A 12,926-nucleotide genomic window follows, 5' to 3' on the forward strand; every position below is an offset into this window, starting at 1 on the left:
CTGTTTGTTTTGTTCTCTGACTTTGAGGTTAAAGCTTTTCTTGCGTGCTGGTTGGTGGCCTTTCACTGCCTGTTCATATTTCAGGGCGAGCCAGTCTCCGGAAGGAAGGTTCGTTGGAGCTCTGTGAGGTGGGCATTGTCTTAGGACAGTGGTTCTCAGCTGGGGGGATTTGGCCCCCCAGGGGATGCTTGGCAACCTCTGGAGACATTTTCGATCATCCCAATGGAGGGTGTGGGTTGAGGTGTTCCTGGCATCTAGAGAGTAGAGACGGGGAGGGGCACAGCTCAGCACCCAGCAATGCACAGGACAGCCCCACAACACAGAATGACCCAGCCCCGGATGTCCGTAGTGCCGGGTGGAGAACCCCTGTGCTAGGGTGATCAGGTGACACAGTCCTATTCCTCCATAGTGGTTTTTTTGTTTTGCTTTGTTTTTTTCTTTTTGACTTGGTCTGGTTCCCTCCTAAAATCCACCCTCGCCACCTGTGAGACAGGGTGTGGGGTGGGTGGGTTCCAGATTGGTGTCTCCATGTATGAGGAAAATTGCAGAACTTCTGTGGGTCAGCTACCTGGAGCGCAGCCTCCTGCCGTCTGTGGGGCAGGCCGGTTCTGTGCCCACACTGCGTGGGCTGAAGGAGGGGAGCCGGTGTTGGGGGGGTGTCCCGCCGCTCCTCATACAAACCTGAAACAGCCCTCCCACTTTCAGCCCCACTCTGCGCTCCTGCCCTCAGTGGCCCCGGACCCCCAATTTCAGAGCCTTCTTGAGTTGTGCACAGGGAAGAGATCGACTGCCCATAAACATTTGGGGCTCCACTCTTTCGGGTCTTAGGGGAATTAATTACCCATCTGCTTTTCATCTTCCATGGTGTTGTCACTGGCCCCCCCTCCATCGCCTCCTCTCCGTGCTCACATCCTTATTTATTCCTTTGCTATCATTTCAGTCAGGGGTGGGGAGGGAGCAGAGATGACCATGGGTGTGGAGTCTCCAACCAGGAGGTGTACCCTTATGCCTGGGAGAGCCGGATTGCATGAAAAGCTTTGCAGTGTGGCCCTCCGAGGCCGCCAAAGTGCTGGAGCCTGAGAGCTCTTCCGGTCTAAGTCTCCAGTGGTGGGGGTTGAGGGACTCACCACATAGGAGGTAGCCGAGCTCTCTGACCCTGACCTCGCTAAGCCTCAGTTTCCTCGTGTTTATAGCGTGTGACCTCAGCTCTGCTGGTAGAGGCGGAGAGAGGGGATGGAGGTAAATGAGCAGAGAACACGATACCGGGCTTTGGTTTATCATCGTCCTCCTCATGGGTGGGGATCCCCTTTATCTCCAGTAAGCGAGCGATCAAGGTGACGTGTCCCTCGGCACGGCAACAGAAGGAGGCTCTCTGGTTAGATGGGTTTCAGCCCGTGGGTGAGTGCTGAGTACCGACTGCCTCGTTTTCTTGCCAGAGGCCTCCAGTTTGGTTGGCAGAGTGGCGACCAGCTGGCCAATTGGACGGGGCTCTTTAATGTCACGGACGACCCGGCAGTGCAGAGCGGCAGTACCTCCAGCTCCAGGTACAGACCCCCCGGCAAATGACCAGGGAGGGGGGGGAAGCCCATCCTGAGGTGGCCTCAGAGCCCTGCCCGTGGCCCACCCCCAGAGCTACCCTCAGGGGAGAAGCAGGTGGCTCAAAGCTCACTGCGTTTGGCACCCCGCCTTTGACATGAGGGGTGAGGGCTAGGACCCAACCACAGCACAGCGGGGACTCACTGGCCCCTCTCTCAGGGAGCGGGGAGCTGGAGGGGGTGTGGAGTCTGGATCTCAAGCTTTCCTTGGAAGTGGGGGCTTTTCACTCCGTCCCTGCTGCAAAGGTTTCGGATGTTGGCCCACAGGTGTGTGTAGGTCTGTGTGTGGGTGGCATCAGGGGTGGGCGTCGGGCACAGGGCATGGGCTCTGCTCCTCGGATGTCCCGTGGTACGGGAAGTTCCTATTCTGCCCCCAGGCGGGGCTGACCTTGGCTGGGAAAGAACGATTCCCATCAAGATGGTGCTGAGATTTGACATCCTTGCCATCGCATGGTTCTTCCTTCCTGCTCTGCTGTTGTGTTGGGAGTGAAATCAGTAACGAGGGGCACTCTATACTCAGGAGCTCAGCGTTTGTTGAATGCGTGAAATGCAGGATGCTCTGGTGGGGGGCACTCATGGCGGGGAGGGCATGGTGGGGAAGTCTTTCAGACAAGGCAGAATGCTTTCTCTGGGTGTGACTGGGACTTGCCAGCTAAGGGTTTCCAGGGGCCAATTAAGTTGTTTGGTCCCTTAATTTTTGCATTTCTCGGTATGTGCTGTCAGGTCTGTTTCCCTGGGAAAGAGGCCTGAGTTTTTGCTGTTGTTAATTTTGACACTAAAACCTTAAATTGACCCCACAGAGGAGAAGTAATGTGTTTTTTAAGGACCGCCCCCCCCACCCGGATACGTATGATTCTGTTCAGTGCTTTGAAAAAGTACAGACGTGGTTCCAACGTCAGAAGCATCTCAGCGGTGGCAGTGTTCACAGACAGGACTTAGTGTGTGGGCCAGCCTCAGAAACCCAGGTCTTACTCTGGCCAGTTCTTTCCATATACGGGGGTAGAGCCCCGGCCAGCTGCTGGGCCCTGGGATGTCACCCAGTAAGAGTGGGGCATCCAGAATTGTCCCTTCTAAGTATCACACCTCCACTGTTGGCCCTTCTGCTGTGTGACTCACCCACCCAGATGGGGGTGGTCTAGGTAAGTCCGCAGTGTCTGCCTTCCTGGGTAGGACTCTTTGAAGAACTCGCCGAGAGGTTTGGCTAGAAGGTGCTTAATCAACTGAGCAAGAAGGGACAGGCCCCTGGGAGCCATCTCTGGGGGGAGACCCCAGCAAGAGCGCTCCTTGCACCTTCTCCTGTTGCCAGCGGGCTTTCCCTCTCCTCCTCTCTCTGCATTTTGTTGCTGATTTCTCTGCCTCTCTGCCCGACCTGTTCTCCCCTCCTTCCTGCTACCCTTTCTTGTTCCCTAGTTCCTGCTTCCCCCCCATCTCTTTTCTTCACTACTCCCTCCTTCACTTCCCCTCCCTTTTATTTTTCTCCCCCGCCACAGTGACCCTGGACAGCCCCCTCTTCCCTGTCACCCGGGACCCCCCAGGGTCAGAGCCACCGCTGGTCTCTAACCATTTGGTTTCAGAACTAAGGCACCCTTTCGTCACCGTGCTCCGCAGCTGAGCTGATTTCCTTCTGGAGAGCTGCCATTTGACCCAGAGCCCCCTTAGTCATGGAACAGATGTGATGAGCACACAGCCCAACTTCTTCTGGGACAATTCCAACGTCAGTTCACAATTTCTGGTTGACCCCCCCAAAGTACTATTACATATGTGAGAAACCATAATATGCATCGTTCCCACATGTGGGAAATAATGGTTAATGTAATTAGAACTGAACCGTATGTTGGAGATTTTTTTTTTTTACCTCGGCGTAGGAGTGGCTTCTGCCCTCTTCATAATGGGTAGGACAGCTCCTGGCAGCAGATTTGCAGGGCTGGGGGGAGAGGGGGCCTAATGCCGCTGTGGAGAGTGCTCTTCAGGGTGAAAGTACATCATCCCGGTGAACAAGTCTCTACGCCTGGAATATGTGGTGTACTTTGTGGTATTTTTCACCTTCTGAATAATTCAGTGCATGCCATATTTTGCTCCGTATAGTTGTGTGGTGGGTCGTGGTGTGGTAAAGTGTGTTATTTATTATTAACGTGGTTGGAGGGGAAGTTAGGAGGTACCACATATAACCAGAGCATAAAGAGAGGCAGAAAAAGCAAATGACTCATAAATTGTATATTCAAACAGGAGTCTTGGGAGAAGGAGCAGGTCCAAGCAATCGGTCTGGAAAAGTCCAAATAAGACCACAAAGAAAATCCAGGCCAGAGAGTGCTCAGAATGGCTGCAGTCAGGTCTTCTCATTGGACATGAACTAGGAGAAGTCCAGGCTGAGTTGGAAAGTGTGTGAGTTATAAAATATACATCGACATACAGCTTTATTAATTTCAAGTGTGGGTCTAAAAGTGTCCAGTGAGAGTCCTCCGGGGAGCTGTTTTAGTGAGCAGATAGGACTCAGTTTGAATCAGCAAATGCTGCTATTTAAGTGGGTGCCTTGAACGCAAGCAGGAAGGTCTTTGAAGACACTTCTCATCATGTTGGGGTTATGTTTGTGTTTCTTTCTCCCGCACTAGACAGTGATGTGAGCCCTCAGCACCCAGGTAGCACCTAGCATGTAGAAGGAGCTCAATGCATGTTAATGGAATAAAATAATGAATTAAGCAGGTGCACAGTAAAGGCTGTTGGTAAAAAAAAAAAAAAAAGCAAACTTACATTTCGGGGTTCCCGAATTCTCCCTTAGAGATGTATTCCTTTGAATAAATCTGTCTCTGGCACTGTCTTTGAAAATTAATCCCCAGAGGGGAAGCACTTTGAATCATAAACTCCTTCACAGTTTGGAATGATGGGAGAACGTTCTCTTGAGAAGAGCAGAAGGTAGGACCATCGGAGCACTCTGGGCAGCCTGTCAGAGGGGGAGGGGCTGGCTCAGCAGGAGAGAGAAGACAGTGAAGGCAGAGTATACACTCCTGCAATGACTGAATGAGAAGCCCTCCCAGACGCCATGCACAGAGCACCACAGCAGTTCTGGAACGGTAGATGTGCGGGTGGGGAGCGCCCGTGTCCTCCACAGCCAGTTCAGTGCCTTGAGCCCTCTGCCTGGGCCCCCCAGAGATGGCCCAGAGGGCAGGGGCAGGCAGCAGCACCTGTGGTGGTCATGGTCCTGCAGGGTGGGAGTGTTGCATGCACTGCCTGAGCACGTCCCGGGGGTAGGACTGAGTCAAAGGGGCTGAGGGCAGCTGGGCCAGGAGTCCCCCCAGGTGCTGACTCTGAACCAGGCCTGTAGCCACAGCGCATAGGGCTTCACTCAGCTTCTGCCACCTGGACCCTGCTCCACATCAAGTCCTTCTCATCCTGTCGGTGTCCATCTCCCACTCCACCTCCTCCTTGAAGCCTTCCTGGACAGCCCCCTTACCTGTACATTCTGTAAGAAGTGTCTGCCCGGAGGGCTCTTTCTATCATTTCACATACACTCAGCTCTCTGGCAAGTGCACATAAACGTCTCCGTGTTTGCTCAGGCATTCCGCAGATCCCGAGAACCGGCCTGGACCACCTGTGCGAGCATATCCAGGGCCCTCCAGACCCTCCAGCTTCAGACACAGCCCACAGGCGGCCCGGCTGGACGGTCCCATCAGCCCCTGTCCCAGATTCTGTACAGCCTCAGCCCTCCTGGGCTGCGGTGGGATGGCAAGAGGCAGTGTGCAGCCCACTGTCTGATGTCTGGAGCAAAACTGCCCAGGCTGATGCCCATCCAAGCTGCCCGTTCCTGGGACAGCATTCTCCCCGTGTTGCTGGGCTTCCAGGCTGGGGTGCAGGGGACTTCCTGAGTGGGAGAGTAGCACCAGCCATGGGAGAAAAGAGCCAGCCTCAAACCGATAACACAGGAGACTCTGCTCCACTGAAGAGTGAGCTGGGTGAGAGTCCAGGGCCTGGGCCAGAGCCCTTCACTCAGGGTGCGATCTGCGTGTGTGTCTAGCAGGCACCTTGCAATGTGGGCTTCAGGATGGTCATATTTCAGAGCTGCGATTCAGTTACCATTTTATTATGCTGTATTCAGTTGTTCCCTAATTGTTTCAAGATGGTATATAATTAGGTAATAAATTGCGTGGCACCGATGGCGAGTGTGCCAAGAGCTCAGCGTGGAGGTCAGAGGTGCTTCCATGGAGGGGCAGGACTTGGCTGGGATCTCGGCAGGTAAGGGCTGACTGTGTGCCAGGTGCTGTGCTGGGCACCTGCACCTGTTCCTGCACTCAATCCTCACCCTCCAGTGCCTGAGGCGGGTCCTGTCGTTGCCTGCATATTCCAGATGAGGATACCGAGTCACCACTTCGAGGTGGTGGCTGACGGAGCTGGCCCACACAGCATCCTCCACTCCAGAGTCTAGGGACTAAGGCCATGCTAGACAGAGGGCTTCTGCTTCCTGGGTTGTGGACAGGTCAGCCTGGGTAGGGTTGGGTGTCCTGCTCCATCTTTAGGGTCTCTCGTCTCCCCACCCCTCCATCTTCTGTATCATTCTCCTACCCCCTCTCCCCCCACTGTGCTTAGTGCTTTCTTGATTATTACACCTGACAAATGCTTCCTTCTACCTGCTCCTGGACATTCTACATTTCAAAGAGGAGCCCTTGGGGGCAAGGTTACCCCAGGGGAAAGAATTTTCCACGTTGGACTTGCAGGTGTGGTGACAGCTCTTGAGGGCTGGCGCCCGTGCACCTGACTTGTGGTGCAGGCTGGTTTAGCATAAGCCTCTGCGGTCAATTTTTAAGTCTGTGGGAAAGGACAAAAAATAAAAAATAAAAAGAGGGATGGAGTTCTCGGGCTCCATCCAATGGAGAAGAGTTTGGAGAATCAGGTTTGGCAGAATGTTCTGGGCTGCATGCTGGAAAAGCAAAACAAAGTTGGTATGGCTTCCCCATCTCCTCCCATGTACCTGATGAGGGCCTCTGGTGGCCAACAGGCAGGAGGCTGTCTGTGGAGGCCAGGTTGTGGGTGTCTTGGACTCGCCAAGTGGTGTTGTCCCATAGTCCCCCTGGACCTTGAGCTTTGCGGCCCTTGGTTGAGTCTGAATTGAGTCTCCTGGACAAATAACCACTTAGGTGAATGGTTCTGTGCCCCAGCTTCCCATCTGGTAAGCTCCCGCCTTGCTCAGTCACTAGTAGGGTCCCCTAAGAGGACCTTCTGGGTAGATCCAGGCCCCAGCTTCACCCCGACTCACAGCTGGGTATGAGGACTTCCCCCTCTAGGCCTCATTTCCAGATCAGATGGTCAAGGGTGACTGTCAGGGCCTCACCCCAGGTCAGCTCCCAGAATGGAAAGAAAAAGGGGGCCGGAGTCAGGCCAGGAGGACCCAGCATCCACCTGATAAGCAGTTTAGGGGGTGCCCAGCTGGTAAGGCACACCGGGCTGTCCCAGCTTTCCAATCCACATAGTCACGCATAGCCTGCACCTCCTACATCGAGAGCCCTAAAGACTGTGCTGGGATGGGGACAACGGGGTTCACAGAGGCTGTCCTCCCCACGCAGGCCTCCTCGCGTGGAGTGTAAACCTTCCCTCCCTCACGCTCCACTGGGGCCTTCAGGGTCTCAGAGAACACTGAGGTGTGTTCCTTCTAACTCTGGCTGGTTCTTCCCACGTTGAGGGAAATGCCATTCTTGCCCCCTCAGCCAGGACTGAGTCTTCACGTGCTCCCTGTCCCGGTACGGGTGGGCTGCTTCCACAAAGTCCTATAGATCTGGGTGGCTTGTAAGCAGTGCACTGTCTCTGACAGTTCTGGAGGCTGCATGCTGGAGATCAGGGTGACAGCACGGTTGGGTTCTGGTGGGAGCCCACTGTCATCTTGCTGTCCCCTCACATGGTAGGAAGAGGGTGGGGGAGCTTGCTGTGGTCCCTTTTATAAAGGCCCTGATCCCATTCATGAGAGCTGCACCCTCATGACCTAATCACCCCAAAGACCCCACCTCCTAATACCATCACCTTGGGGGTTAGGATTTCAGCATGTGAATTTTGGGGGGACACAGACATGCAGTCCTTGGCACCCAGCGCTCATCACAGACTTCCGCCATCACTGTCCCCAGCATCTCCCACTTCCGTTCTCACTTCAGCCCATGCCAGTGGGGCTTCTGCCTTCCTGCTCCGCTGAATCTGCTCTTGTCAGGATCACCGACGACCACCTAGTTGCTAGGTCAGTGGGACCTTCTCTTTCCTCCTCTTCCTTGGCGTTCATTAGCTCTGGACAGAGCTGGCCCTCTGTCCTGGAAGTGCTCTCTGCTCCTGGCATCCGTGTCTTTGGGATCTCCGGATTTTCCTCCTTCCCACGACTCTCCTTCTCAGACTCCTTTGGTGGCCCATCTCCCCTGCCACCATCCAAATGTCTGTTGGAGCCGCAGGCTTGCCCTCTGCTCTCCGCCCTCCCCTGAGATCTCTCTAAGTCCTTTGTCCCTTGACCGTGGAGCGTGTATCTCTGACCCTGACCTCTGCACTGGGCTGCAGACGTGTGACTCTGACTGCCTACCTATGATCTCCCCTTGAATGCCTGACAGTCACAGCAAGCTTCCTTTGATTCAGGCCCAGGCTGTTTTTCTCCATCATTCCCTCCTCTTACCATGGCTCTGTGATCCAACTAGCTGTCCAGGCTAAAATCTTAGGAGTTACCGTTGATTTCTCTCCTTTTTTTCCACCTTTCCAGTCTTGCCATCAGCACATCCTGCTGGTTCTATTCTTAACGCATGTCCTGCTCGGTCTCCTTCTCGCACCTCTTTGCTGCCTCTTGGCGCAGTCCACCATCCCCCTGTCTGCTCTGGCTGGACGGCACGGTCTCCCTACGGCGGCCAGAGGCAGCTTTCACATCGGGCCATGCGTTTCCTCTGCTCCAGCATGCTGCCGTATCGAGCAGCCCCCAAGCCCAGCTGGACCCGGTGCCACTCACCCCCGGGCCTCGATTCCTCTCACCGCCCATCACCCCACGGCCCTGTCCCTGCAGCCCTCTGGCATTGTCCATCCTCGGCGTGTTTGTGTTAACTTGCTGTTCCTTCTCTAGAATGTTCGTCCTGGACCACTGCTGACGGCTCCGTCTGTCTTTGTCCGGAGAGGCCGTCCTTGACTTCCTACCACCCTTCCAGGTGCCCTCCAGCCCCCTTGCCTGCTTTACTTTTATAGCGCTCATCTCTACCTGGCTCTGTGTTGCATTCATATTTCATTTGTCTCCTATCCTGGAAGTCTGTGAGGGTGGGGGCTTTATCTGGCTTGGTCATCACGGCCTCCCGGCCTATCCCAGTACCTGGCACGTAGTCGTGGGTCAGTAAATCTTCGGTGAGCGAAAGAGAAGAAGAGCCATCCGTCGAGGGCCCTGGCCCGGGAATGGGGTTGTTGGGCAGAGTGCAGTGTAATAAGGACGGAGGCGGAGCATGCAGGGCGCTGTGGGCGCAGAAGAGGGAGGGCAGGGAAGGCTCTGGCCAATAAGCCGGGAGCAACTAGAGAGACATGGTGAGGAAGAACGTTCCAGACAGAGACACGCCTCCAGGGAGAAAAGAGGACGGACTCACGCCCCTCGTGCCGGGAGGGGGAGAAGGGTGCCAGAGGGCGCAGAGGTGACGAGCGGGGTGGGAGGCGAAGGGCGAGGAGACCGGGAGGGTGCCGCCTGTGGCACCTGGGGGGCAGGGTGGTGAAGTGGGGCAGGGGCGGTAGGGGAACCAGTGCTAGTTTAGACACCGGGAGGTGGACTGGAGTTTACACAGGGGAGTTTTTCCGGGCTCCCTGGTCCGGCCCAGAAGGGAGGGCCACCGCATGTGTCCTCTTGCATGGGATATCGAGACACTGGATCAGGGGGCCCCGAAAAACCACTGGCTGCAGCGGGGGAGGAGGGGCAATAGGCTTTGCCCCTGACCCCTTCAACCCCCACCCCATGCCGGGAATGACACTCCAGTGAAGTTCACACCGGGAGCAGATTAATCACAGGACTATCAGGGTTGCGTTCCCAACATCGGGCTTTTTTAGCTTCCAGCTCTGAAACTTCAAATGCCCCTGCAGATTCCCATGCACGGATGGGGAACTGGTGGCCCAGAGAGAGCCAGCATCTAGTCAAGGGTCTGAGCCAGGTCTCTCCAGCCCCCGCCCCAGGGAGGGGAGCATCTCCCCCTGGCAGCTGTGACCTGTAAGTCACTGACAGCCGAGCCCTTCTCGCTTCTCTCTGTACCTATTTGGGAAGACACTACAGTCCTTTGAATTGTCAGGCTGCAATTTGCAGACTCTCATTTCGGTGCATTTGCTCTGACAGGTAGTGTGCTGTCTCGAGATGGCACCTGTTCTCGCTCTGAAATAGCGCTGAGCTCCCTGAAGGGGAGGGGGCTGTTCACCGAGAACCGCCCCCCAACTGTGGCTTGTCAGAATCAGGGAGAAGGAGTGCACTGCCGCGACAGAAGAACATGGGTTTGGGCTCTTGAAAGCCCTGGGAAAGCCCTTTCCAGAGCCCCCATTTACTAGCTGAATGACTTTGGGCAAGTTGCTTTACCGCTTGCAGTCTGAGTCCTGGGTATAAAATGGGGAAACAATGCCTGCCTCATAGGGCTGTTGGGCGGATTAAACAAGACAAAATTCAAGAGTCCAGTATCAGGCTGCCATGGCCGGTTGTGCAGGGTGGGCACTGCACAAAGATACCTAGCCAGTAGGTCACTCTCACTTGATAAGCCATGTGACTGGCATGTGGCCTAATTCACCTGGAGAAAAAGGTACTTTTTCCTAATTTGCACAGAGGTGTCATACCCTCACTGGGTTTCTACCCAGTGTGGAATAAATGAACCACTCTGTGGTCCCCTGAGACTCTGCACCAGGTTCGAGAGGAGCCCAGGGCTTCCAATTGCTGAGCTGGGGCTGCTTCCCTGCTTGCTGGGCTGGTGGAAGCTCTTGAAGGATGTCGGGACCTCCCTGGGCTCCTGTTCTCTTGAACACCATCAGCACCTGGGGAAGAAAGGCAGTGTTAGCTGGTGTTAGCTGAATGCAAGGGCCTTATCTTGTACTGGCCAGTGGTGCTGGGGCTCAAAGTACGGTGGCCTCCAAGAAAGACACCATGGCCCCGACGAAGCTCTGGAGGGGGTTCAGGCCAACAGGAGAGCCCGCTGAGGGACAGGCTTGTGGAGAAAGGCTGGCAGGGATGCACGCGTGCCCCTGGGCATGCTGAAATGAGGCCTCTGCAGCCTGCAAAACCAGAGCCCAAGTCTGGGGAGGAGGAGGGCCGTCGTGGTCACCTCTGCCGTTGTCTTCTCCCTTAGGGAGAAGGGAGTGGCAGGACCAGTCCTGCCACTGGTCAGGCAGCTGGGGCTGCCCGCCCCCCCCGCCGCAGTTCCTGAGGGCACCGAGATGGGGCAGGACGGACGCAACTTGGTGCCAGTCCCGGATGTGGCTGCCGGAAGCCAAGTGGCATCTGAGATGCTGCTGGGCTGACCGGCTGAGGCTATTTATACCTGCGCGGTGCCAAATGTGTTACCGAGCCCCTCCCCTCTGTGCTGGGCAGAGATCACCTTTCCAAAACTGGAAGAAGAGACAGTGACTAACTCACCTTGAGAGGCTAATGGAGTTGAGAAAGTGGGAGAAATTGCTTTTCTCAGTCTTACAGCAGGTTAAGGGGAAGCTTGAGCTGTTTCGAGGGAGATCTAGGACTTCAATAAAAGGGCATTTAAAAATCATAACCCCATTACAGAAAACATAAAAATACAGAAAGGTATTTTTAAAAATCGTTCATGGTCCCATTACTCCAAGAAGCCCACTGTTAGTGCCTTGTTACGGCCTTTCCCTTTGCCCTGGGCATTCACATATGTATGTCCCATTCCTTTGGGAGATCACAGTGTTGTAACTTGCATTTTCCACTCAGCAAGTTATGTCATGCGAGCATCTTCCCATGTCATTCCAGAAAGAAACTGGAAGCCTCATTTTTGATATCTGCATAGAAATCTGTGTCCAGGCCAAACAAGGATTACCACGGCTTTTCCCAGAATGCAGGACGCAGGTGTCCTTTCAGAAGCAGAATGCGAGGGCACGCTTGGCGGCGCTTGTTACAATCTCATTTCCCCAAGTTAGATTATCTTCAGAGACTGGGACGGAGCAGGGCAGCCCAGAGGAGCAGAGCCCAGGTCGGATGGGGATGTCAGCAAGAGCTATTAGCTCCATTTTCAGCTGGGAAAACGAGGGCTTTCGCCCTAGGCAGGGCATGGTTTTTATGGCTTGCCTGGGGTACCACGTGGAGTGTTTTCAGGGTGGCTGGGCTTTGTCATAGTCGTGCCTTGTGAGACACACAGACATGGGAGTCATTGCCAGGAAGGAAGAGGGTTTTATACCCACAGATGCCCAGAGACAGGAGGCACGCCACACCATAGGGGAGCACCGGAGGCCGGGGCGGGGGGGGGGTCAGGAGCAGAGGGAGTGACGGGAAAAAGTGGGCAAGAGCCTCTACTGTGGAAGAAACAGGTGAGACAGGTACACAGGCTTGGGAGTCATCAGTCTGAATAATTTCACTGGGCTCCGGGGCATAAAGGCTGCCCCTAGTTGTCTGGTACCTGGCCCTGGGATGATCAGGGCAGGGAGAAAGAGGCCCCCCACCGTGGGAGGTGGTGGGGGGGGTTGTGAGCTCTGGATTGGTTTGTTTGCATAAGAAAGGTGCTCACAGGTGGTTACTATCTCAAGGAATTGGCTAGCCCTGGGAGGGACAGTCTCCCCAGGGTCAACAAGGCCCGGATGTTAAAGCTTCAGACACACAGTTTATCCATGGAGTCTGCAGCAGAGACAGGTGATCAGGGACATCCCCGCGTCCAAGCAGAACGCAGCACGGGCTCTAGCTGCAGGGTGGCGGGGAGGGGTTTACTGGTAGCCGTGGAAGAAGGATGCCAGCTGATCCAGATGGCAGAGAAACTTCCTGAGGGTACTTGTGCCTGACCCAGCTCTGCCACCAGCCAGCTGAGGAGCCATAAGCAATCACTGACTCTCGGGCAACTCTTGCCCTTTAGTGGCAGGAGAAAGGAGCAAGAAAGGAGTGAACATTTCTTGGGCACTTGGCTGTGTGCCGGGCACTGTCCTGGGACTTTCCCCAAATTTCTCATCAATGTCTTCTCTCCACCCTGTCACACATGAACTGCACTTTTTTTGTGTGTGGATTTTACAGATGAAGAAAGTAAGGCTCACAAAAGTGATGGGCCTAGGGTGGCTTATGGGGGGCAGGGAAGGACTATGACCCCGTTCTGAAAGCCTGTCCACCGAATAGCCACCAAACACACGGCACAAGAGCATTTGGAATCACTGTACCTCCCAGTTCCCTGT

The 12,926-nt window shown here is 55.0% G+C and overlaps 1 protein-coding gene across 3 annotated transcripts in view; it reads left to right on the forward strand.

Moving 5' to 3' along the window:
* Positions 1-12,926, forward strand: part of ST8SIA5 (ST8 alpha-N-acetyl-neuraminide alpha-2,8-sialyltransferase 5) — a 51,207-nt gene that overhangs the window by 15,037 nt on the left and 23,244 nt on the right. The window contains exon 2 of one of the 3 annotated variants that reach the window (XM_028098379.2): positions 1,437-1,544. The exons of the other annotated variants lie outside the window; for them this stretch is intronic. Within the exon in view, the coding sequence (XP_027954180.1) occupies positions 1,437-1,544 (108 nt within the window). The remainder of the gene's footprint in view (positions 1-1,436; positions 1,545-12,926) is intronic. 3 annotated transcript variants of the gene reach the window in all.

The sequence above is a fragment of the Eumetopias jubatus genome, unplaced genomic scaffold, assembly GCF_037043125.1.
Source record: "Eumetopias jubatus isolate StellerSeaLion01/CBP00866 unplaced genomic scaffold, mEumJub1_p1.0 scaffold_16, whole genome shotgun sequence".
In the NCBI taxonomy this organism is placed as follows: domain Eukaryota; kingdom Metazoa; phylum Chordata; class Mammalia; order Carnivora; family Otariidae; genus Eumetopias; species Eumetopias jubatus.